The 22,616-nt window shown below is 49.0% G+C and overlaps 1 protein-coding gene across 1 annotated transcript in view; it reads left to right on the top strand.

The window, feature by feature from the left end:
- Nucleotides 1–1,745: 1,745 nt before the first annotated feature.
- Nucleotides 1,746–22,616, top strand: part of LOC147413508 (axonemal central pair apparatus protein HYDIN-like) — a 119,338-nt gene continuing 98,467 nt past the window's right edge. The window contains exons 1-7 of the mRNA XM_086478735.1: nt 1,746–1,865; nt 3,015–3,140; nt 4,795–4,914; nt 8,309–8,443; nt 12,404–12,603; nt 19,126–19,250; nt 22,379–22,580. Of these exons, the coding sequence (XP_086334861.1) occupies nt 1,746–1,865; nt 3,015–3,140; nt 4,795–4,914; nt 8,309–8,443; nt 12,404–12,603; nt 19,126–19,250; nt 22,379–22,580 (1,028 nt within the window). The remainder of the gene's footprint in view (nt 1,866–3,014; nt 3,141–4,794; nt 4,915–8,308; nt 8,444–12,403; nt 12,604–19,125; nt 19,251–22,378; nt 22,581–22,616) is intronic.

Raw genomic sequence — 22,616 nt, 5'->3', positions numbered from 1 at the left:
TGGGATGGGGGGCGTGAAGGTTGGAAACCCTCTGGAAATAAGTATTGTGGGCATGATGAACAGGATGAATTTCAAGTGAAGTGAAATTGCAGTTAGAAAATTGGAACAAATCATCCAGTTATTCTCAAGACCCAGTAATAAAACGCTGAAATCCAGATTAATGTTGTATCATCCCCATTAGATTTGTCTCTTGAAAAAGAGTTACTTCCAGCTTTAAATCCTAGCTCTTGCTGCAGCAGGTCCTAGTATCCGTAGGACAGTGCTGTGCTCTTGTTTCTTGCAAGAACTAAAGGAAACGGCAACCTTGTTGTTCCCTGAAACTCTAAAGGCCCAGTACCACAACCACGTGCAATGCGGTAGCTGTTTTGGGAGGAAAGGAGTGAAGTTACTGCTTTGCGTGCAGGATGTGGATGAGACTTGAGGGGAAGGGAATGGTCATCTTTGTGTAGATGACGTCTTGCTGTACACAGCAAGTCCGCACAAAAAATGATGAGGAAAGAATGGAAGCAGGAGGGAATGTGATCTGTGATTTTACTCAATGTCAAGATCTAAAAAAATTCTAGAGTAGAGCTGGGATTGAGAGCACTGGTCTGTCAAGTCCCAGAAAAGTGGGCAAATCCATCCGTTCCCTGGTCCAGTTAGCCAGAAGGAGAGGGGAAATGATTTCTTGTCCAAAGTAGTGCTTAGTAAATGCTGAACATGTTTATATCTTTGATTTTTTTGGTGCTTGAGACCTGCTTTCTGGAGTTGTCTTCTTGCCCTTTCTTGCACCCCCACTTTGTGTGACACAACAAAGGGAGGCGGTCTGCAGGCTGGTGATTGGAAGAAGAGTGGCCCTTGGACCTGTTACCCCATGCTACTTGTAGGATAAGAATGCTGGAGAACTGCCATTAGGATAAAGCCTGAAGTGGCTCTGCTTTCACGTGTGTTGCATTTCTATTCGAGCTAGTTGCTCAGGTTCCTTCAATGGTTTCATGCTGCTGGTACAGGCTCTGTAATGCCTGTAGGGAGCCTTGAGTTTGGGTGTTAATAAGTGAAAATTAGGGTCCTTGTTCTCCGTGGAGCAATGGTCTTGGGCACTGTGGTAATTTCATGCCTGGCAGGAGCCATATTTGCTGGATAATTTTTGTAACTTTAAACAACCAAGTTAGCCTTGAGAAACTCTAGTTCTTCATCAGAGTATTGAACTCGATGCTCCATTAGTGAGAAACATCCCCAGGGTTCTTGCACAAAGGGTGGACATTTTGGTTTGCAAAGCAGGAAAGTGGTCTGATTTTGTTAGTGCTCGAGGCAGCAGCAGTTGCTGGGGTTAAGGTTGTTCACAATAGTCTTGCAAAGTGAAGCAGCTGAGTGACACCTTGCTTCTGTTCCCACCAAAAGAGTAGTAGAGGACAGTTTGGATATTAGAGATTTGGATAATCATTCCAGTAAATGGAGTTCCAAAAGTAATGAAAGTGTGGGGAGAAATGCCAGCAGGCGCTGGGGTGGGTGTGTGGCCTGTGGGACTGCACGCACAGCAGCAGGCTGTTTTGGCTCAGAATGTTTGTTCTGGGGTTTTACTTGTATGAATTTTAACTCTGCCACTTGCTATGGTCTGATCCTGAAGCAGGGTGGGGAGGCCTGAACGTTCTGCGCTTATGAAGGATGCCCCAGCCTGGAGACACAGGCGTATCCTTTGGGTCTGCCGTGAAGGGGACTCTGGATTGTCAAAGTCCCTTTGTTGCTTCTTCCAGGTGAGCTGAGACATGGCTGCTGCCAGGATCCGTCACTCCATGGGGTCCTCCAGAACGGCCAATGGATTCCAGAGCAAAGTGGTAGCACCTTGCAATCCGAAGCTGGTCAGAGAGGCAGAGGAGCCTGTAACCGTAAGTACCTGCTGAGGCCAGGTAGGAGCTGGTTAAGGCTGGAAACTGCCCGTGTTTCCCTCCTCTGCCGGCCCCCCCTGTTGTGAAGCAGCATCGTGAAGCCAGCCACCCCCTCCCCATCTCTTTGCTGCCATGCTGCTGTTGGAGGTGGCTGCCATGGTGCAGTGGAGGATGGACTGTGTGCTGCTTGAGAGAAAGTCCAGAGTCTTGCCTGGATGTGCCGCCGGAGCGGAGTTAAACGGATGTACTGGGCATTGCACTGGAATGGCTGAAGCACGAGCGTGTCCTTCTCTCCATCCTCTTGGCGTGGGCAGTGGTATTTTCTGTTGGGCAGGCGCATTTGCCAGTGCTGCTCTGAGCATAGCTGCCGTCCAGACAGCTGGGCATGTGGTGGGCTGCTCCAACTCTGCCTGAAGACTTGACACCTGCTGCTCCCAGATAGAACAGGCTGCAAACCAGTTGTTTGTAGCTTGTGTTCTTTGTGGAGCCCCGATCCAGCCCTGCAAAGAGCAGTGGAGTCAGGGCAATTCCTCCTTCCCTTCCACAAATGTCCCCTTTGCTGACTGGAGCTCACTTGACTGGAGATGACCTAGTGCTGAGACTCTGTCCAGGAGGTATCTCTGTATACTTTTGTGGAGGGGTCTGTGAGGCCGGAACAGAGATAGAGCAAGTGCTAATTAAAAAGAGAGAACTAAAACTCAGACCCATTCCTTTCCACCTCCGTCTTGGCACAACACTGCTGTTCTGCTTTCCTCTGAGGCACCCAGCAGAGACGTCTCCATACGCGTGTTGGCGTTGTGCAAGGGTGGAGTTGGGGGATTTCTGATAACTCCTCCCCACTCTTTTCAAAGGTCATTGGCTCGATCCAGCAAAACTAAAGAGGAAACCAGTGCCTGAAGAGCAGAAATCCCCAAAATGTCACACCAAATCATGAAGAAGCTAATGGGACAGAGCCACTTGGTTATGGCATGTGTATTCTGCTCTATATCATTAATTTACTGATGTTAAATATTTCAGCAGGTGACGTAGGGTTCTTCCAGGACTATGCGAGTGGCTGTGATCCCAAATTTTTCATCAGTGGCACTTGACGAGAAAAGCCTTCCTGAACAAAGGCATTTCTGTACATCTTGCTGGTGTTTTGCATTTCAGCTGACTCCCTCTGCCTTCCTGAAGGAGATGTCTCTCACCACCAAGCAGAGGCTGGCCAGCACTCGGGAGATGAGGCGGCCCCGGATTATCCATCTTCTAGACAGAAGTGAAACCTTTCATCCAAAGGTAGCCTTTTCCTGCCCTTTTCCTTGCTGTTTGATGTGACATGTGAAGAGGAGGCGTGCTTGTGACAGCCTTGCCTCCAGCTTATCTGAATACCTCAGTGACTAGGTCCTGCTGTCCTTTCAAACCGCTGGTGGTGGTGGAGTTCCTTCTGCTGGGGGAAAGGTAAAACATTTTTCCCTGGTGAGAGGTTGAAGTCCTGATCTGCACTAAGCCGATGTAAATACCCTCCGCTGAAGCTGGTGGGTTTTGCTGGAGTTTAGCTGATGTTGCTGACAGCACGATCCTGGGGGAAGGCTGGGGCGGGACACGAGGGCATGAGCTTGCCGTGTTCCATCCTGCTGAAATAGCCGCCTCTTGCTTTGGTGTAGTCACTGTCAAATGCTTGGGGTCACAGGACTCCCTGGGTGGTGGCAGCATTGGCCTTTGCAGGCTGAGGGCCTATGGTGTTTACTCAGGATTTAACAAAACTAGTTGCATTAGTGCTTTGGGTTGGAACAACGTGTGGGACCCGTACAGGGTGTTGGATTTTGCAGGCTGCCGGGTATAGCGGGGAATTGCCCCGGGCAGAGCGGAGTGGAGGTGCTTTATCTGGGTCCATGTTTGCTCTGATGTATGTTTAAAGCTGCTTTTCTTGCAGAACTGCTCAGTGTAACACAGTCCAAGTGGGTAGGTCACCGAGGTAGGCTGTTGAGTGGAAAATTGCCAGCAAGAGACCTGTAACCAATTGGTTCAGGATTGCCCTGGTCAGCACGGGAGGTTGGGAGGGCATCAGATGAGGGCACAAATAACTGGCGGTGTGCTGCAGCTGCTGGCTTCAGTGTGACAGTGACTTCTGTGGAGAGGCAGGAGACCTGCCTGTGCCTTTCGAGGGGGGACAGTGCAGCTGAGGGGAGACAAAGCAGGGAGGATTTTTCTCAACGTAACGCCTCTGCTCTGTAAGCATTTGCTGATTGTGTGTATTTTCAGCATGCTTCCGCAGTGGTGTTAAATAAAGCAGCAATAACAGAATACAATTGCAGATCCATTTAAAGCTCATGGAAACAGGAGATACCAAGTCCAGTCTTACTCAGGTTGGCCAGTAATGCTGAGAAAAGAGCTGAGCCCTCTCAGCATCCAGCATTCACCTCGCTTGTCTTTCCTAGTTAGTGTGTTACTTTTTTTTTTTGCCTTACCTCCTCTGGTACTGTTCTCTTCTTCCTGGTTTCCAATATCCAAAAAGATATTGGGGATGTGTGGGACTCGGTCTCTCTGTCTCAAAGATTACCCCCAAATTGTCTCCCATGGAGTCTCCTGTAAATTCTTGGGTTTCACTTGCTCCATGAGTGCTCACGGCTCTGGCAGCAAGTGCTCTGGAGCTGTGTGACCACATTAGCGCAGAGCTCTGCTGGAGGTAAGTGCTGCCTTCCATTTTGGAGACGGAAACCTGGCGAAACCCCTACCAAAAGAGCTTCTTAGCTTGAGCGTGCTCAACGTGGTCCAGAAACCTGATCAGCTCAGAACACAGGTGGGTGAGCTGCCGCTTCCCTGGTGTGAGCTGGGCAGACGTAGTCACCCAGAGACTATACTTCCCTGGAGATCAAGGTAGTGTAGGATTCTCCTTCATGAATCTTTCTGCCAGCAACTGAACTCTCACTGCTCCGTCTTGCATCTCCAGTTCTCAGCAGTTGACCCGGAACAGAGCTCATTTCAGCCGTTCCCATCAGAGGTGGTATTCCAGAGCTACGTCCCCCATGAGGTCTACGAAGTGCCCCTGGTTCTGAGGAACAAGGACAAGGTAAGTGCTGGGAGGCGGAGGTCTAGCACTGTGTTGGAAGAGGAGAGCAGTGCAGTTCCCGTGGTGTACGGCATAGCAAGGTACCTGCTGCAGCACAGCGCATCCAGAATGGAATGTCTCCCACCCTTATTTTGCAAGATGGTGGAAATCTTCCCATAGTGGGGATTCTCTGTCTGATTTTGGCCAGGCGTTGGTGGTATCTTAGCCAAAGGAGCTTTTCTAGTCAGCATCCTTCCCCTTGAAAGCCCTGGATTGATGGGGTGTTGAGGGCTGTACAGTTCTACCTGCTCTTGTGCTTTACCTCAAGTGTGCACCACGTGCTGGTGGCTCCTTGGTTAATCTCGGTTTCTGGCAGGACATCTCTGCCTCTCCCAGCCTGTTGAGCTGCCTCTGTGCAGCTTCCTGTCAAAGCACAGGGGCTGAGTCTTCTCAGCTTCCTGATGGAAAGAGTTCTAGTTAGTGGCATTAGCACTCCAGGAAAGGTGTTTTGAAAGAGCGGTGGGGAAAGACTGATTCAGCAGCAGCGGTGGGAGGCCTTTAGGTGCCACTTGAGGTTCCTGCTAAGCTTAATTCAGTTCTGCTCAGGTTGTTCTAAGCCAACGTGGCTCTCTGCTTTCCCTTTGGAGAGCCACAGCCTATCCAGAGTAATGTGCTCTTGAAGGTCTGCACCTTAAAATGATTCTTTTTGTCAAGTAGAGATTTCCCAAGAAAGCTGAGAAGGGAAAAGATGAAAAATGTCAGCAAATTTGTTCCTCTGTAAATAGGAAAACGGAGACCTTTAGAATTTCAGCAGGGGAAGCATTTCCTCAAGTGGGGCCTGCGCCAAGAGCAACTGGTTGGAAAAGACAGGAGGGAGGAAAGGAGCCGAGTTAAAAAGTGCTCTGGGAGAGAACATTGTGTGCGCAAGGGTTTGTCTTGAACAGTCAGGGTACTGGAAGCAGAGAAAGGTCAGAAGAAGAAAGGTGTAATTAAAGATACTGTTTGTAAGGAAGAAGAAGAGGTATACATGAGAGGAGGGCAAGATGGGGAGATGGACTTGTACCTGAGAGCCGGTGCATGAACCCCCTCTCCAAATCTGCCTGTTGGGGGAAACAACCAAGTGGACAAAAAAAAGCTGTCAGGGCATATTGCAGGTGGAGAAACAGCAAGAGAAGTCAAAGTAGCTTCTGAGAGAACAGATTTTGACAGGGAGACGGTTGAAAATGGGAGACCCTTTGGCAAGGAAGGATGCAGGTGTGGTCCCTCCGTTATTCCTGGAGAGTCCTGTGCCGTTCCTGGCCCGGTGTTCAGCCTGGGAACATCAGAAAGGTGCAGCATGGATGCCCGTGCCCAAGGGATACCATTCGAGTGGTCCAGACTGATCCTGGGCACTCTTTCCTGTAGGTATCCTCTTTTCCAATTAAAATGTGCCTCAGTTTTCCTTTTCCTATGGCTCTGCTTTATTCCCACTAAGTCTTTTGGCTTCAGATGCTCCGTTATCCATGTGACACTTCAAAATGTCTGACTTTGCCTGTTGGCTGGTACTTGGCAAACAGTTCATTTGCTCTCTTCACGCTTCCTCAAGTGGAAAAGAACCTGTGCCTCAACATTTCTGCTGTTCCCAGTAAAAAAAAAAAAATCAACTTGTCGAGCTGCACCTTGGGGTTTGTCTGCCCTGTAAAGGGGAAGCAGTGTGGGACCTGTTGATTTTTTTCAAAGTGAATTAGTTTTGAAGCTAGTAAGACCTCAACCATTGGACAGCAGTGGGGTAAAAGTAAGATCAGTTCTAAGGGAAATCCTTGGCATGTCTAAGTACACAAAGATAGAGGTGATAATGCCAAGAGAGGTTTTTGTATTCTAATTTTGTTGGCTTTTGGTAATATCCTGGAGAAAAGCAACGTTGTGCTCTGTCTCAAAGTTTTCTCACCCGTTTCCCAGATTCCTCTGAATACTGACTTCTACTACGAGGTTGTCTGCTCCATAAAAATCTGGCTAACAGCGAAGTGGATTCCAAACAGAGGCTCTGGAGTCATTCCAATTCAGAAGTGTTTCGCCATATACTTACTGCTCTTACCTGTGTGTTGAAAAATGGCTTCTCTATCTTCAGGCTGCTCCTCGCCACCCTCAGAGATGTTCTGGGTGGCTTTTGCTGAAGGTCTTGGCCACGTGTGCTCATCTCCCAAGGGACTTGGTGACCAAAACATTTGTCTGCAGAGTGAAATTGGCTCCTGGAACACACTGCCCTGGAACTTTTGCTGGGAGCAAAGGGCGTTTGGAGAGTTCAGGACTGCCTTGGCCGTGGGTTGTCAGGCTCGGATGAGTGGTGCAGAATGAACCTCCATTTTTCCCAAGCCTTGGGTGGGTTTGTTTCTCATCAAAGCTGCCTGTCAGTCAAAATTTCCTGTTTTAGCCGTTCTGAGATGAGATTTGGTACTCCGGGGTTGGCATCTGTGTGCTAGAAAATGCCTGTTTGCTCTCTTTGTGCTCGTGGTATCCCAGAGGGCAGAAACCTGCAGCAGGGTGCCTGCAGGGACTGCTGGGTGTGTGGAGGAATACCCCGAAATCTGGCTTGCCTGCACTGGCAGCTGCCTGGCTACAATCGCCAGGCAGCAAGAGCCTCTGGAGAGCAGAGACTGGCTTTTCATAACGAAACCCCACTGTGAGTCAGTGCTGGTCCTGTCTTTCAAGGCAGAAAATGCCTTTGAAGCCCGTAATTGGTAGGCACAGCTTGGGGGGTCCTCTGGCTTCCCATCCTTTTGGCAAGTTGACTGCTCTGATCTTCTGCATCAACCTGTCCTTGAGAGTGTCTTGCTTCTCCCTTGCTTCTTTACAGCCCCCTTTAAGTTCTCTTGGCCATCTTGTTTCTGGGGTCGTCTCTTTGCCTTCCTGTGTTCCTCCTCTTGCTCTTCAGGTTTGCTTTTATTCCCAGTAAGGCCACAATATCTGGGATCTCTGTCTCTTACTGGTCTGCCTGCATGACTCTAGCCCTGCAGCTTGACTGTCACACTCCAACCCAGTAGGTTAGAAGTGAATTTCTTCCTTGTCCCAGTATAACAAACACTATTTTGCCTTCAGATAATACATTCTCCCTCTGGAGGCATGACTGCATGGATACGTGCAGGCAGAAGCAAGCAGGTTCTTTGGGCTTGGTGAATACGGGGATGACTTGATTCAGGTTCTAGATCTGCGTACTGCCGGTGTCTTACCTGCTTGGGGAGTCCTTCACAGCAGGGCACAGAACTCTTTTGGCCAGGCAGAAGGGATTCAAGTCCACCCTTGTGTATTATGTGCGTGTACCTCTGGAGCTAAAAGTGCTTGGGAGGGGTGGCTAAGGAAGGATGTCACCAGGGCAAGGCCAGGTCTCTTCTCATGTTTCCGCAAGTGGCAAAATCTTAGTTTCATGTCTTTCCTGCAGGTTTCTCGGCTGCTGAAGGTCGTCTTGGAGAGCTCCCCTTATTTCAAGTTGATCGGCGCCAATAACGTGTACCGTAAGGTAGCCCCCGGCATGCTTTCAACGTTCCACATCGTTTTCATCCCTGACGAGAACAAGGTAAGGCTGGAGGTCCCCGGAGACTGGTGCCTTCAGCGGACGGTGACCCTGGGGGGTTGGATTCGGAACAGGGCAGCTGGTGTGGGCTTTTGGGAACTCTCCTGGTTGCAGGGGCTCGCGCTGGAGCTGGAACTGGGAGAAACTCTTTCCCCATGGTGAAGATTATGCTTCCGTAAGCTGAAGGCTCTTACATGCTTCAGACTGTTTTTATCTTCAGTGCTGGAACATTTACTGTCTGTTGGCTTCAGGCGTGAGAGTCCACTGTCTGCGGTGGAGCAGCCTCTCAAGATGTTGGTTTCTAGTATCTGTCCCTTGCTGCATAGGTATGGGTTTGCTCCACTACCTATAAATACAAAAGTCTGTTTAAAAGCGACCAGTTACTTGGAGGACCCAAAGCGAGCCTGGCGAGATTGAGGACCACTACCTCTGCAAACTGGAGTCACCTTAGTGTATGTCATGTTGGACACAGTAGTGAGAGAGCAGAACATGAACAGTGTCCTTTTTCTTGCACACTGGGATAGCCCACCCCTTGCTGTGAGGTCTGCTGCAGGCTGTGGTCGGGCAGGCTGCAGCTCCTCACACCCTGGCATTGCGTGGTGCTGCGAGCCACTGCGGTGGGGACTGACGGGCTGTGCTTTCCCTGCCTGCGCTTTCTTGAGCGCTTGCGAGGGAAGATGCACACGGAACAGTAGGAAAAGGGCAGGGAGGGGTGTTGATAAGATGTTTAGCCATCTCTCTACTCACTGGTAGGGGTTTAATTATTCTGGAAAATCCTAGAGGAACAAATAGATCCAGAGAGCTTTTCTCTCTTCTCATCTGGCAACCACTTGCCTGCCTCACCCTGGGCTGGAGCGAAGATGATGCTTTTTCCTACCCTCTGTTTTCAGGCCTTGCAGCTGTGCTGTCCCTGAGGGCACTTGCCTGCCTGCGATCCAGCTGGGAGTCTGGGGGAGAGGGTGGGCTGTGCACACAGCAGGGAGCCAGCCTGGCACAGGCACGCTGAGCTCTGGGTGCCTGTAACTCAGCCGGAGGTTGGTGTGCTGCAGGTGACTGTGAGACCTCTGCCTGAAAGAGCACGGCTAGAAATGAAGGGGCAGGTACAGTCTGCAGGCAGACACGTCACCCCAGAGCCTGGGGGGTGCCTGGGTCCTCACGCCTGGCGTTGTGGTTGCTCTGCCGACAGGCCCCTATTCCGTGCCCAACACGTCGTGCTGCTGCTCGGAGGTTTGACCACCAGTGCTGTGGCCCTGGCCAGTCTGATTGTCAGTGCTGTGATGGGAAGGGTCAGTGCTCTTATCTGGAGGCTTGTTAGTACAGAAGGATTTAGTACATGGCATGGGAGGGAGGAAGCGTCGCAGGGAAACAAAGGCAGGTTGATTCCTTCCACCAGCATCCTGCTACCACTCAGCGTGACTTTGTTGCAGAGGCAGGTCAGGGGATAGCTTTGAGCCAGCAGATGTTTCTGCCCTGGGCCAGAGGTGCAAGATTTCTTTGGGTGGACCTGTTTTCTCATCTTTCAGTTGCTGCTTGATTTTAGTTTAGCGCTGTGTCCTACCCTCAGACAGCATGGATATAGAGAACTGGAGAGGAAATGCCCTGTGGTGCCTAGCTCCCCATGCTGGTGAAAGAATATGTTCCTTTGGAGGGACTGAGAAATTATTTAACGTCATTAATATTTAGGGTAAAAATGATGTTGGCCGAGGGCAGTTCTCCCAACTACCCAAGTGACAAAAGAGCTTAATCTCGCTGAGGTAGGTTTTGCAAAGGATCCTGGTGCCTTTAAAATGTGATTTATTAGCATTAATTAGTGTCCATTTTTGGGGTGGAAGAGGTAAATTGGTGCCCATGAAGGGCAAAGTGCTGCTCTTCAAGTTCAGAGAGGCAGCAGAGCAACACATGACCATCACCACAGACAGAAGCAGGGCGAGAGAACCCCGAAGAGCACTAGTGTCCCATACTTTGTGCCTTGTCTCACCCTTGAACTGGCTGGTGTCTGGAGCAGGGAGCTCTGCCAGCGAGAGCTCCTCTGCACAGCTTCAACACCCCGTCGGGTTCTGCCCACCTGGGTTTTGTGCTCTTTGCAGGGGTTGTGCCGGGCACCGGGAGGGGGATGCACGCTGCTCGGTGAGGAGCACGTGGGGATTTATACAGCAGAATCAGAATTTTGTACAAATGGAACGTTTTGTCTCGTGCTTGATGACGCGTGAGGCAGCGAAGTACCAGAGTGCTGTAGCTCAGCTGGAAATGCATCGACAGCGCGGTCGGGAGGCGCACAGCACCTTGAAAGCCCCTTGGCAGAGAGGGGCAGGCTTTGGGAAACGGCCCTGTAAAGCCGCCTGCGTTGGCCTGCCGGTCGCTGGCGTGCGGAGTATCTGTGTTTTAGTTGGGGAAGGCTTATGAGTGCTGCCTTTGAACAACCTCTGCATCTCTGCTGCACCGTGATCCACAGGGACTGGGGAGAACCCAGTGACCTGGGATGCAAGTCCAAACCCCTCTGTCAGGGCTGGAGAGTCCTGCTGTTGTGGGGTCGGTTTATAGAATTCTCTTGCTTTAAATCTGCTCTTCCCTGGGGCAAATCTGACTTGAGTGAAGTCGCTCCTGAGTCAAGGCAGTAAAATTGTATCAAGGCACCAAGTCGCTTCTTCTAGAGCCCTGACAAGAGCAACTTGATGGAGGCATCAGCCACCCAGCAGAGAGGAAGCAAGGCTATTTCCTATGTCCCCTGAGGCTGGATGAGAATTGAAGGGAAATTGAAATTAGACACGGGAAAAACTCTAGGGTGGAGCTGGAATAGGCTGCTGAGGGCAGGGGTGGAGTTGTTGGTGCTTTTAAGTACTTGTCAAATATCTCCATAGTTTGGGTAGAGAGAGGAGCCAGTTCTGGGGTGGGGGGAGGGATCAGATAGCTTTTTAAGGGTGTGTGTCCCCAGCCTTGTCCCCGTAACACTCTGGGAAAGGGTGGGGCATACACAGGTACCCTACACTCGCCTGGCATTAGAACAATTCTTGTGTCCAGCTTGTTCAGTATGTCACCAAAGACGGACTGTGGGCAAGTCCTTTTGGAATTGTACCTGAGCATCCCCTGCCAAGCTTCCACGAGGTCGCTGCGTTGCTGGGCCTGGAGTTAGTGCTGTGGCACTGTGATAGGTAGAGACACGGACAATTTAAAGTGTCAAAATCCAATGCGAATTTTATTATATTAGCAAGCGAACAAGAGCAAAGGCAGCGCTGGGCGGCCGGGGAGTCTGCGCTCCGCCAACGGCTCGCAACTTCCCACCTCGTGTAAGCACATTATATACAGTCTCATTTCCTGCATTCGTGATGTCGCAATCAGGTCGATACTCTGGGCATGTTCCTTCTGTTGCTGGGGGGTCTTTCTCTGCCTCCTGGTGATCGTAAGGATGAAGGCTGAAGGTCTTCCTCGTTGCCCTGTGGGTGGACTTATGCAAGAATGTGACTACTCAACCCCCTCAGCTACGGGTCCTGTTGACTTATGCAAGAATATCCTTCGGTTGGGCTATCAAGCCTTGCGGGCACATAAATCTTCCATCCATACCTTCCCATACAGGTTTAATGAACAAAGCACAATATGTTACTTATTACAGCACAGCTGGGTTCTTAGCGGTGCCTTTAGTAGCCTGCAGTGGTAATCGAAGCAGGTTCTGTTACTGCTGTAATCCCTCACGGGGAATTACTCTGTTTTGGTGCCTCAGGATCAAAGTATCAGATAACTCTACCTGGTGCTGCTAGCTTGCTGCGAAAGCAGGCGAATCAACGGGCTTGTTTCTCTGCAAGTGACCAGCCCCATCCCAGTCATGCTGCTGGAATGAAAGGTCATTCAGTTAAAAAGCACCACTGCACTGCTGAACGCTGCTGCTGCAGTCCTAGGAAACAGCAGTTTTACTTCTGCCATGGAGATGGTACTAAATGGGCTGTGCTGGGACTGTTTCCTTCCCTGCAGGATTATTTCCACCAGCTCATCTGCATCACAGAAAGGGAAAAGTTCATTGTGCCTATCCGAGCGATTGGTGCCCGAGCCATCCTGGACTTCCCTGACGAGCTGAACTTCTCTGTCTGTCCAGTCAAGCACAGCACCCAGAAAACCCTGCTGGTTCGCAACATTGGGAACCGGGAGGCCCGCTACTGCCTCAACACCCAGAGGTAAGGGAGCTCATCTCTCTTGTGCAGAACGCTGTTGTGTGGTAATAGGGTTGGTAAAGAGTAACGAAAAGTGAAGCCGAGAAAACTCACTGACAAGTCAGTGTTATTCAGCAGGGATTCTTTATTGCGGCGCCGGGCAGCACGGGGGATGGCTCCTTCCATACGTGCGCGCCCAAGCGTTAGGGTTCTTGCCTTATATTTACAGCTTTCATGGTTATTCATTACATTTCTAAGAAAAGGGTGGGTTATTCTGCTTATTTCCAGGAATGCATTAACATAAGTTCCTCCCGTAGTCCCGTCTCAGTCCGCCCAAGTTACACCCCCCGTGGGGGGTCCTTGGTGGTCGTTGGGGATGAAGGTCTGAGTCTTCCTCAGGGTTGAACTTTTGAACTTGTCCTGTGGCGCATGCCCTGAACTGTCCTGGGTCTTTTCCAATTCACAGAACCAGCTCTTGCTCGCTGCCCTCCCTCTCTCTCCTGCTTAGTCTTTTGTGTTCTTTTGTGTTCCTTGAGCCCCACAGTCTGATGGGAGGATTCCACCTGGTGTCCTTCGCTTGGCGGATTCTGCTTCATTCTTATCTTTAAAGTGTTAGTTAGTCAGCAATGGAGATATGCATAAGGGTTAGTACAAATCAGCCTTCCTTCCTATCTCTAAAGGCTGGTCAGCAATTCTTTTCTAAAATCTGGTTTTCTAAAGGCTAGTTAGCCATTCTTTACTACAATTCCCCTCTTTCTTTGTTCCTTCTGCAAATTCTTTTGCAGACAGCTTACAATAAATCATTTTCTTCCCATGCGTTGGCAATACCTATCATTACCGATACCAACACATTACTAACCCTCATTCTGCCTGTGCAGTTTGAGTTTAGATGGTCCTATCAGCTCAGAAGTCCATCCTTTGCGAGGTGCTCTCTTCACACAGGAATAGGGAATCCAGGCCGGTCATTCTTGTAGCTTGATGGCTGTCAAAGTCGTTAACAACACTTGATATGGCCCATCCCATTTTTCTCGGACGGGGTCATCTGAAAGAGTTTCAATATAAACCCAGTCTCCAGGATTGAAAGGATGTATTGGGTGATCCAAACCTTTAGCTCTAGTTCCCAATACATTATTAGTAATTTGTTTCAACTGCTTTCCCAAAGGTATAAGATAATTCTGTAGATAAGAATTTCCCACTTGATTCAGATCTTCCCCTTTATATCCAGCGTGATGCGGCCTTCCATATAATGTTTCAAAAGGACTTAGATTTTCCTTCGCCCTTGGTTTTACACGTATTCTGAGCAAAGCTATTGGCAATGCTTGCTACTAGTATTAATTAGCTTCTTGACATATTTTAGCAATTTGTTGCTTAATTAAATGATTCATTTTCTCTACTTGTCCGTTTGCTTGTGGCCTGTATGGGGTATGTAATTGCCAATCAGTTCCCGATAGTTTGCTCACTCGTTGAACAACTTGTGCACAAAAATGCGGCCCTCTATCTGAGGAAATGACCACAGGAACTCCAAACCGAGGTATTATTTCATTTAACAGTACCGTGGTTACTTCCCTTGCTTTGTTTGTTCTACAAGGGAAGGCTTCTGGCCACCTGGAAAAGGAATCTGTTAGTACCAATAGGTCTCGATAATCCCCCTTTCTTGGAAGTTCAGAGAAATCAATCTGCCAATTTTCTCCTGGAGTATTCCCTTTTCCAGTTGTGCCCAATTGTGCCCGATTTCCTGTATTAGGATTATTCTTTAGACATATTTCACATTGTCGTGTTACCTGTTGAACAGTAGTATACAAATTCCTCCCTATCCAATTATGATTTAGGTATTTACATAGCGCGTCTGCTCCCCAATGCGTTTTATCATGTTCTGCTTTAACTAGACCCCAAATCAAGGTAGAGGGTAGTAGTATTCTTCCATTTTTCGTTTGTGCCCATCCTGTAGAAGGGACTTTTACCCCAAGTTCCGATATTCATTCCTGATCTATTTCACTATATTTAACATCTTCCTGTTCACTTAATTCAGTATTTCTCTTAGTCGGAATTAAAGCTAGAACTTGATCCCCTAGGTCTCTTTCAGCTGCCTGCTTAGCCTCAAGATCAGCCAATCTATTACCTCTCTCTGGATCAGTGTTACCCTTCGTGTGTCCTTGGCAATGCATGATGGCGACTTTGGTCGGTAGTTGTACTGCCTTTAAAAGTCGGAGCGTTCCTTCTGCATGTTTAAGATGTCTCCCTTGGCTTGTCAGAAGTCCACGTTCTTTCCAGATAGCCCCATGAGCATGCATAACCGTGAAGGCATACTTAGAGTCCGTCCAGATATTTATTTTCTTCCCTTCTGCCAGTTGCAGTGCCCTAGTCAGGGCAATGATCTCTGCCTTTTGAGCTGAAGTTCCAATAGGTAGAGGCGCTGATTCGATTACCTTATCGATGGTGGTGATCGCGTATCCGGCTTTACGGGTATCTTGTCGGACGAAGCTGCTACCATCTGTGAACCAGGAATCTTGAGCATCCTCCATAGGTTCCTCTTTCAGGTCGGGCCTGCTAGAACACACAGCCTCTATGGTCTCCGAACAGTCATGAATCAATGGCTCTGTAGTCGTGTCACTGAGAAAAGAAGCTGGATTCACAACGTTAGTGACTTCTATTACAACATCATCAGACTCCACAAGGATAGCTTGGTATTTCAGGAACCTAGACGGGGAGAGTCAGTGATTTCCCTTTTGTTCCAAGACTGCGGATGCAGTGTGAGAGACCATTACTGTCATCTTCGGGCCCAAGGTGAATTCCCGGGCCTCCTCAATGTTAAGTATTACAGCAGCCACCGCTCGCAGGCACCCTGGCCAGCTTTTGCTCACTTGGTCTGGTTGTTTGGAGAAGGAAGCCACTGCCCTCTTATGGGGTCCCAGATGTTGGGCCAGGACTCCCAAGGCTACACCTTGTTTCTCATGAGAAAAGAGCCAGGTGGGTTTGGTAATAGCCGGTAACCCCAAAGCTGGAGCTCTCAGGAGTTCCTTTTTAAAGATGCTAAAAGCATTTTGAGCCTCTTTTGTCTGCACTGATTGGGTGGGATTGTTCTTCAAAAGTTCTTAAAGAGGCTTTACTATCATTCCATAGTTATAAATCCGCAATCAACACCAACCTCTCATTCCTAGAAAGGTCCTGAGTTCTTTTACCGCCTGAGGTGGTGGGGTCTTGCAGATAGCTTCCTTCCGTTCAGTCCCCAGCTCTCGCTGCCCTCCGGAGATCTCATATCCCAGGTAGGTTACCTGCAGTTGAACCATCTGGGCCTTCTGTCGAGAGACTCGATATCCATTTAGTCCAAGAAAATGTAACAGGCTTACAGTCCACTCGATACACTCCCATTTTGTCTCGGTTGCTATTAATAAATCATCTACATACTGCAAAAGAGTGCCCTTCTTAGTAGGAGGTTCCCATGCCTCCAATTCTTGGGGCAGTTGATTTCCAAAAATTGTTGGACTATTCTTAAATCCTTGGGGTAACACTGTCCAGGTTAGCTGGGTTTTCCTCCCAGAAGTGGGACTCTCCCACTCAAATGCGAACAGATTGTGAGTTTCTTTGGCTAATGGCAGGCAGAAGAAAGCATCCTTTAGATCTAACACTGTAAACAAAATTTGGTTTTCTCTGAGCTTTGGAAGCAGTGTATATGGGTTTGCCACTACTGGGTGTGAGTCTTTGCCATTATTATTTATGGCCCTAAGATCTTGAACTACTCGGTATGTCCCATCAGGTTTCTTAACTGGTAAAATAGGAGTATTATATTCTGATTCGCACTCCACTAGAAGTCTGTGTTGTATAAAATTATTAATTGGGCTCTCTATTGCTTTACGGTCATCCAATCTCAGGGGATACTGCTTCTTACGGACGGATGCTGCTCCCTCCTTAAGTTCAGTTACGATTGGGGTGGCAATTTTTGCTTTTCCTGAAATTCCTGAGCCCGTACACCTGGATATACCCAATTAATGATTTCTTCAACTTCAGGTGTTACTTCAAAAGGTTTAACAAGGCTTATCTTCTTCAAACTTAAAATTTCAATCAGCTGTTCCTCTTTTATTTGTAATTCCATGTTTCCTTGTTTAAATTCAATCCTTGCCTCTAATTGTTCCGATAAGTCCCGTCCTAGCAATGATTTGGGAGAATTTGGAACATACAAAAATCTGTGTATTCCAATTTGTTTTCCCAATTTGAACTTAAGAGGTTCACCAAAAAATGCCTTTTCCCGTTGGCCAGTTGCTCCTATTACATTCACAAAATCCTTACCTATAGGTACCAATTCTTGATTTAAATTGAAAAAGTCGCACCCGTATCTACCAGAAATTCCATCTCCTCTTCTTCTGTCCCTAGCTTTATTTTAACCAGCGGATCCACTGGGGTAGACGCCCCAGGTCCCCGTCAGTCCTGATTCACTGAGGCTATGACTGCTTGCCCTTTCCCTGGCTTCTGTGGACACTCATTTTTCCAGTGTCCCTCCTTTCTACAGTACGCACACCGATTCATGCCTAACGCACCTCTAAACCCTCCCCGACTTCTGCGGCCAATTCCTCTACTCCGGTTCCCAAAACTTCCCCTACCAGCTCCACCCCTTTGACCGAGGGCTGCCACAGTTGCAACAGCTATAGTCTTAGACAACTTTTCTCTTTCCACCTCTTCTCTATTTCTAAACACCCTCCATGCTTCTTCCAGTAATTTCTCAAGATCCCTTATATCCGCTTCCTTCAATTTCTGCAACTTTCTTCTACTATCCGGGGCAGATTGTCCCAAAACCAGAGTGACCAGCTGCCCTATCCCATCATTTGAAGAGGGGTCCATGCTAGTATACTTTCTCATGGCAATTCGGAGCTGATCTAAAAAGTCAGTGGGAGTTTCCCGGGGTCCCTGTTTAATTTTGTATAAAAATGAACAATAAACTGATGTCGGCATAGCATGTTCGATACCAAGTCTGACCCATTCCCTGTACTTCCGGAGCCTTTCAGAGTGCTGGGGAATATTCGGTTTCCAGTGGGGACTGTCCGTAGGAATCTTTTGTTCCACAGCGGTGCCTTGGAGAACCCCACTAGTTATTTGTGCTCGTACCTGTACCCAGGCTGTATTTCAGATCAGCTGTCTCTCAGTTTCTCTCATTTCCCCTAGTAGCATGTCCACATCCTGCCCATCTGGATTTTGGTTCTTCCCGATAAATTCAAATCTTTTTGCCACTTTTAGTGGATCATCCCTGTAGCACTTAGATCCTTCCAGATCTCTATTTCCACTGAAGGAAAGGGGGCTTTTACCAGGGCTGGCCCATCCGGCCCCAACGCTTGTCTCAAAGGGGCAATCATCTTAGGTTTTTCCCCACTAAATTCTCCCATTTTAGTTTTACTACGGGTCCGTCCTCCAACGAACGAGCTTTCCCCTGGTTCCGCCTCTTCCCCTGTCTCGGATGGAGGCGGCAACGGGTACAACGGCTGGGCTAAGGGAGGGGGCTGATGAGGGTAGTCCAGCTGCCGTCACACAGAAGAATGTTTCCTCTGCCTTATCCCTAAGCATTAAAGCACAGAGTCTGTCTGCGTCTGTCAGCCAAGGGCTGTGCCTGGCAACACATCAGCAGTGCTTATATTAAATCCAAAGGACACCAACACGTTTTCTGTTTCCAACACGTTGTACAGAATTTGTTGGGTGGGCCAAGCAAACAGTTACCGAGCTTGGATTACAACCCAGAGTCCCAGATTGCATTCTTGTGAATACACAGAAAACCTCCTGTCAAACTCGCCTTGATGTGCTCCTGGTAACGGCGCTTCATTTAGCTGGGGATTTAACCGTTCAGGCTGCAGATGGAATACTCCTTGACAAAAAAGGAGTGTTTCCCTGTCATTGTGTCGCTCTAATCTGCATTTGCATTCATTGAGATTTTTCTGAGTGTTCTTTTTCTTAGAGCAGCTTTCATTGCAATGAAATAGTTTCTGATTATTTCTGCTCTAACCTGCCGTTTCTTAGGCTGAACCAGGACGTCTTCAAGGCAAAAAAATGAATTCTACCAGTTAAACTGTAATTATTCTCTAGTCTTCAAGAGAGACTTTTATTCTCCCTGTCTGATTTCTAGGCTGTAATCTCCCTGGGACAGGTGTTGCCTTGGCATTTGCATCTCTTGAGGTGAGGTTTGTAGGTGGCAGGAAAAGGCAGATTCCTGAGGAAGTTGTGTCAAGTTGTGCGTGCAAACAGCTCTCACCACCTCTGGGCTCTTCAGAAACCATTCCCTCTGTATTGCCAGCAGTCAGACTCTTGAGCCTCACGGTGGAGAAGTGGATGCAGAGCATGGGGGAGACGAGGTCATTTTATCCCATAGGATCTTCTGAGGGCTGGATGTCTTTGGGAGTGGGAGTCAGCAGCTCTGTTTCTGATCCTGTATGTTCTGTTTGTCTTCCGCTGGGTGTGGTTTGTTTGCTCCTGGCTTGCCCCGGTGACCTGAAGTGGACTAGACTACCAAAGGAATGTAGTCCCCAAATCTCCCACAACAGTCCTGATGTGTCTCTTTCTCTGTTGCAGCCCTTTCTCTGTCGATCCCTCCATTGGGACTCTTGGGATCGGTGACGCCATGCAAGTGACAGTGGAGTTCCACCCGCTGAGGACTGGGGATCATTCCAGATCCCTGATAGTTCACTATGACACCGGTAAGTGCTGGGCACGCTCCCTGCGTCCTTCGAAACAGCCCTTTCTGAGCAGAGTGATGTTAAACGTGCTTTGCAAACTACTTCTGAACCCTTTTCTTGCAAAACCTCTGCGTGTTTCATCAGTGCTTAGGAGTGAGCAGATAAGGGGCAAAGGGCGACTCTGTCCTTATTCTGTGTGTCCTGTGTCCCTGGGTGCTGGTCCGTCCCTGGGGGACCCTGGTGTCAGCATGGTGTCCTCCACCCAGCACCCCCCTGTGACAATCATCTACCATCATTCCCCGTTTTCCCTGCCACCTTAATTCCCTCTCCCGTTGTATCTGCCCTGTCCCAGCTTTACGTGAAAGACAAGTGAGAACTGGTCGCTGTTTAGGGGTTGTTAAAGTGCATCCCCTCAAATGGGAATGAGGTTTTAGGAATCCCATTTTGCTGGGAGTTGCTGAGTGGAGGAAGGAGGATCCTTGATTCTCCGTTACGGCGTGCCTATGCGTGTGGGAAGTTTTATTGTTGGACAGCGCTGTGTTTGAGATGTGACACGGGGAAGGCACGTCTCTGTCAGGCTCTCCCCAGTGCCCGCTGTCTCTCTCACACTGTCCCCTATACTGCCTCTCTGTTGTCTTGCCACAGTCCCTTTTCCTGCGTTGCCCTCTGCCCATCTACATCCCACAGGTCACAACATCAGGACTAAAGTAGCCAGGACTCGAGGGCTCTTGGGATTTGGCAGGAAGTGCTTGCAGAGCTGTCTCTTGTCATCCGATGGTTTCGTTGTCCTTTTAACACATGCCTCGGTGCCTGCAGCCAGGAGCGTAAAGGTGGCGGTGTCCCCAGCTCCTTTCCAGGAGAGCAGCAGGAGGGGACGCTTAGCAAAGTGTGCAGGAACAGGCAGTGCATATGCTTTCTCCCTCCTGGGCTCTGGAGTTGGCGTTTTTCTGTGCTGGAGGCTTTATTCTCATCCTTGTTGAATAGCTTCTGATGGTTTTCTCTTCCAAGAATTTATCCGGTTGCTCCCTGGCTTTATAGCTGTTAGCCCCTACAGCCTCCTGTGGGAGTATGTTCCAAAGGAAGGCATATTCCCTGGAAAATTACCACTGTTGTGTAATTTCTGACTGCTGACGTTATTTCAGGCCCTTGGGTTCCTGCTTTATGACAAATCGTGACAAATTGTTTCCTGATTGACATTTCCCAGGCCATTCTTGCTTTTCCAAACCTCTCCCATCTGTCTCTCATATGATTTCTAGGTTGAGGAATCCTATTCCATCTTCGTATGAAAGCTGCTTTGTCCTTTTAATTGTTCTTTCTGCCCTTCTCTATTTAATTTCAAACGCCTTAGATTGTTTTTTGAGATCAGAGCTAGACCCAGTATTTCAACACCTACATGGCCATGGGCTGAGACGATGAGATGATGATGTTTTTGATGCTGTGTCTTTTGTAGTAGTTTGTTGTCTTGATCATCGTAGAGCGTTAGCTCGTGTTTCCATGAACCCGAGTTGTGCACGTCTCCCATTTCTTGGGTCCTGGTTCCTCTGCTTGCCAATGTACGCTGAGGATTCAGTGGAGGGGAAAGGCAGTGCTTATAAAGCATACCTGCCTCTAACTCTTCTGAACTTCAGTTGTGTTTATTTGCTAAGTGGTCCATTATAGAAAGCAGATTGTCCAGTCATTGGAAACACGGCTGGTTTTCTCGCTGTGTAACTCATGTCTGGCCACAAATCCCTACCACTCCAGACGCCCTTAAGAGCAAAGAAATTGAGGGTTATGCAGGCCTGAAGGCTGAACCCTCCATGTGTGGAGATGCATGAATGACAGTAGAGATCTCCTGTTTGAAGGGTGAGTCTTGCTTCATTCCCCAGCCCCCTCCCAGAGTGAATGCGATACTGCTGTGTTGTCTGGCTCAGGGCTTAAGGAGTCCATCCAGCACCCATCCAGCGCTCTCCTTGCTGCATGGCAGCCTTTTAAAGGCAGGTCCATCCACCGGCTGCCTTGCTGTAACCTGTGCAGTGAGGAGAAGGCTCTGCCTTTGCAGGGGGATGCTCTCCAGTGTATGACCAGGTTGCTGCACTTGTCGGGTGGGACTGTCTGTGAGGCTTTAAGCACCACTCCATAGAAGTTCCACTTCTAGAGAGCATGTGTGGTGCTGACTCGTTGCACCCCACCTGGGAAACACTCACCTGCAACAGGAAGCGTGGGCTTGGTACTGAAGCTTGAGCTCAGTTGACCCCCAGGAGTTATTGGTTGGGAAGAATGAAGGTTTGAAAGCTGTGGAAATGAGGGAGCCTTTGGTGGGAGCCTGTTCTGGAAGGTGAAGTGCTGGCAGGTGCTCCAGCAAGACTCGAATCATCAATCAGGTGATGTGCACAGCCAGGGGCGCTCTCCTCTTCAGCTCGGTCTGAGGTGGAAGGCAAAGATGTCCTCGCTCTGGTTGTTGAAGAGCTTGGGAATAGTCAGTGTAGACTTGCACGCTCAGGCCTAGGCAACAGGATCCAGGCTGAAGAAGTGGGCTTGCAGGACTGTAATGGCAGGCTGGTGTGGGCCGTGCCCCACTGGTCTCATTTTGACCTATCTTCACAAACCCACAGCAAGTGAGGGCACTGCTTCTGCACCAGGGAAGTTCTCTTCCGTGTCCCATCCTGCCACGGGCTGTCACTTCCCTTGTTCCTCTGAGCCTCCCTTTTCTGCCCGCGTGCCCCCAGGCATCTTTGCTTGTCAGCAACAAGGGATCAGGAGAGACACAACACTGGTGGTGTGCCCGCAGGAGACCCTGGGCGAGCTGTGGCTGAGGCGTGACTCCTCAGAAGCATCTGAATGGCTTCGATGCAGAATTCCCTGTGAGCTGAGTGGGATGGCAGCCCAAAGGTCACCTGGGCACATCTGAAAAATCTCACTGTAAATACTGTCGTTTGGGGATAAATCTGGACAAACACACCCAGAAATAAGGTGCTTAAGGTGGTGTCCAGGACATCCTCATGCCGTACGCATGCAGCTATCCGGGAGTGATACACGTACCGATCTGTGGAACTGCTGATACAGCTCAAAGCTGTAACGCTTTGTTCTGTTTACCCGTGGTTTGCTCTGTTTCTTGTACTTCCATCAGCAAGTGAGATGAGCAGAGACTTCCCTCTGCTTTGTTGCAGGTGAAGATATTCACACAAGCCTTTATGGAGCGGCTGTGGACGTCGACATCAGACTAGAGAGGAACTCCTTGACAGTTGAGAAGACTTACCTCACGCTGTCAAACTACGGATCTGTGGTCATCCACAATCGGAGTGACATCATAGCCCACTTCCAGTGGAAGGCTTTTGCTACTCAGGAAGAGGAGGAGCATCAGAAGCTGAGGTTTGTCTGAAAGATGAATTTCAGTAAGATACACTG

This window comes from Leptosomus discolor, chromosome 27 (assembly GCF_034619465.1).
Source record: "Leptosomus discolor isolate bLepDis1 chromosome 27, bLepDis1.hap2, whole genome shotgun sequence".
Taxonomy (NCBI): Eukaryota; Metazoa; Chordata; class Aves; order Leptosomiformes; family Leptosomidae; genus Leptosomus; species Leptosomus discolor.
Note: the sequence above shows the minus strand (reverse complement) of the source record. Positions and strands in the feature narration are given on the sequence as shown.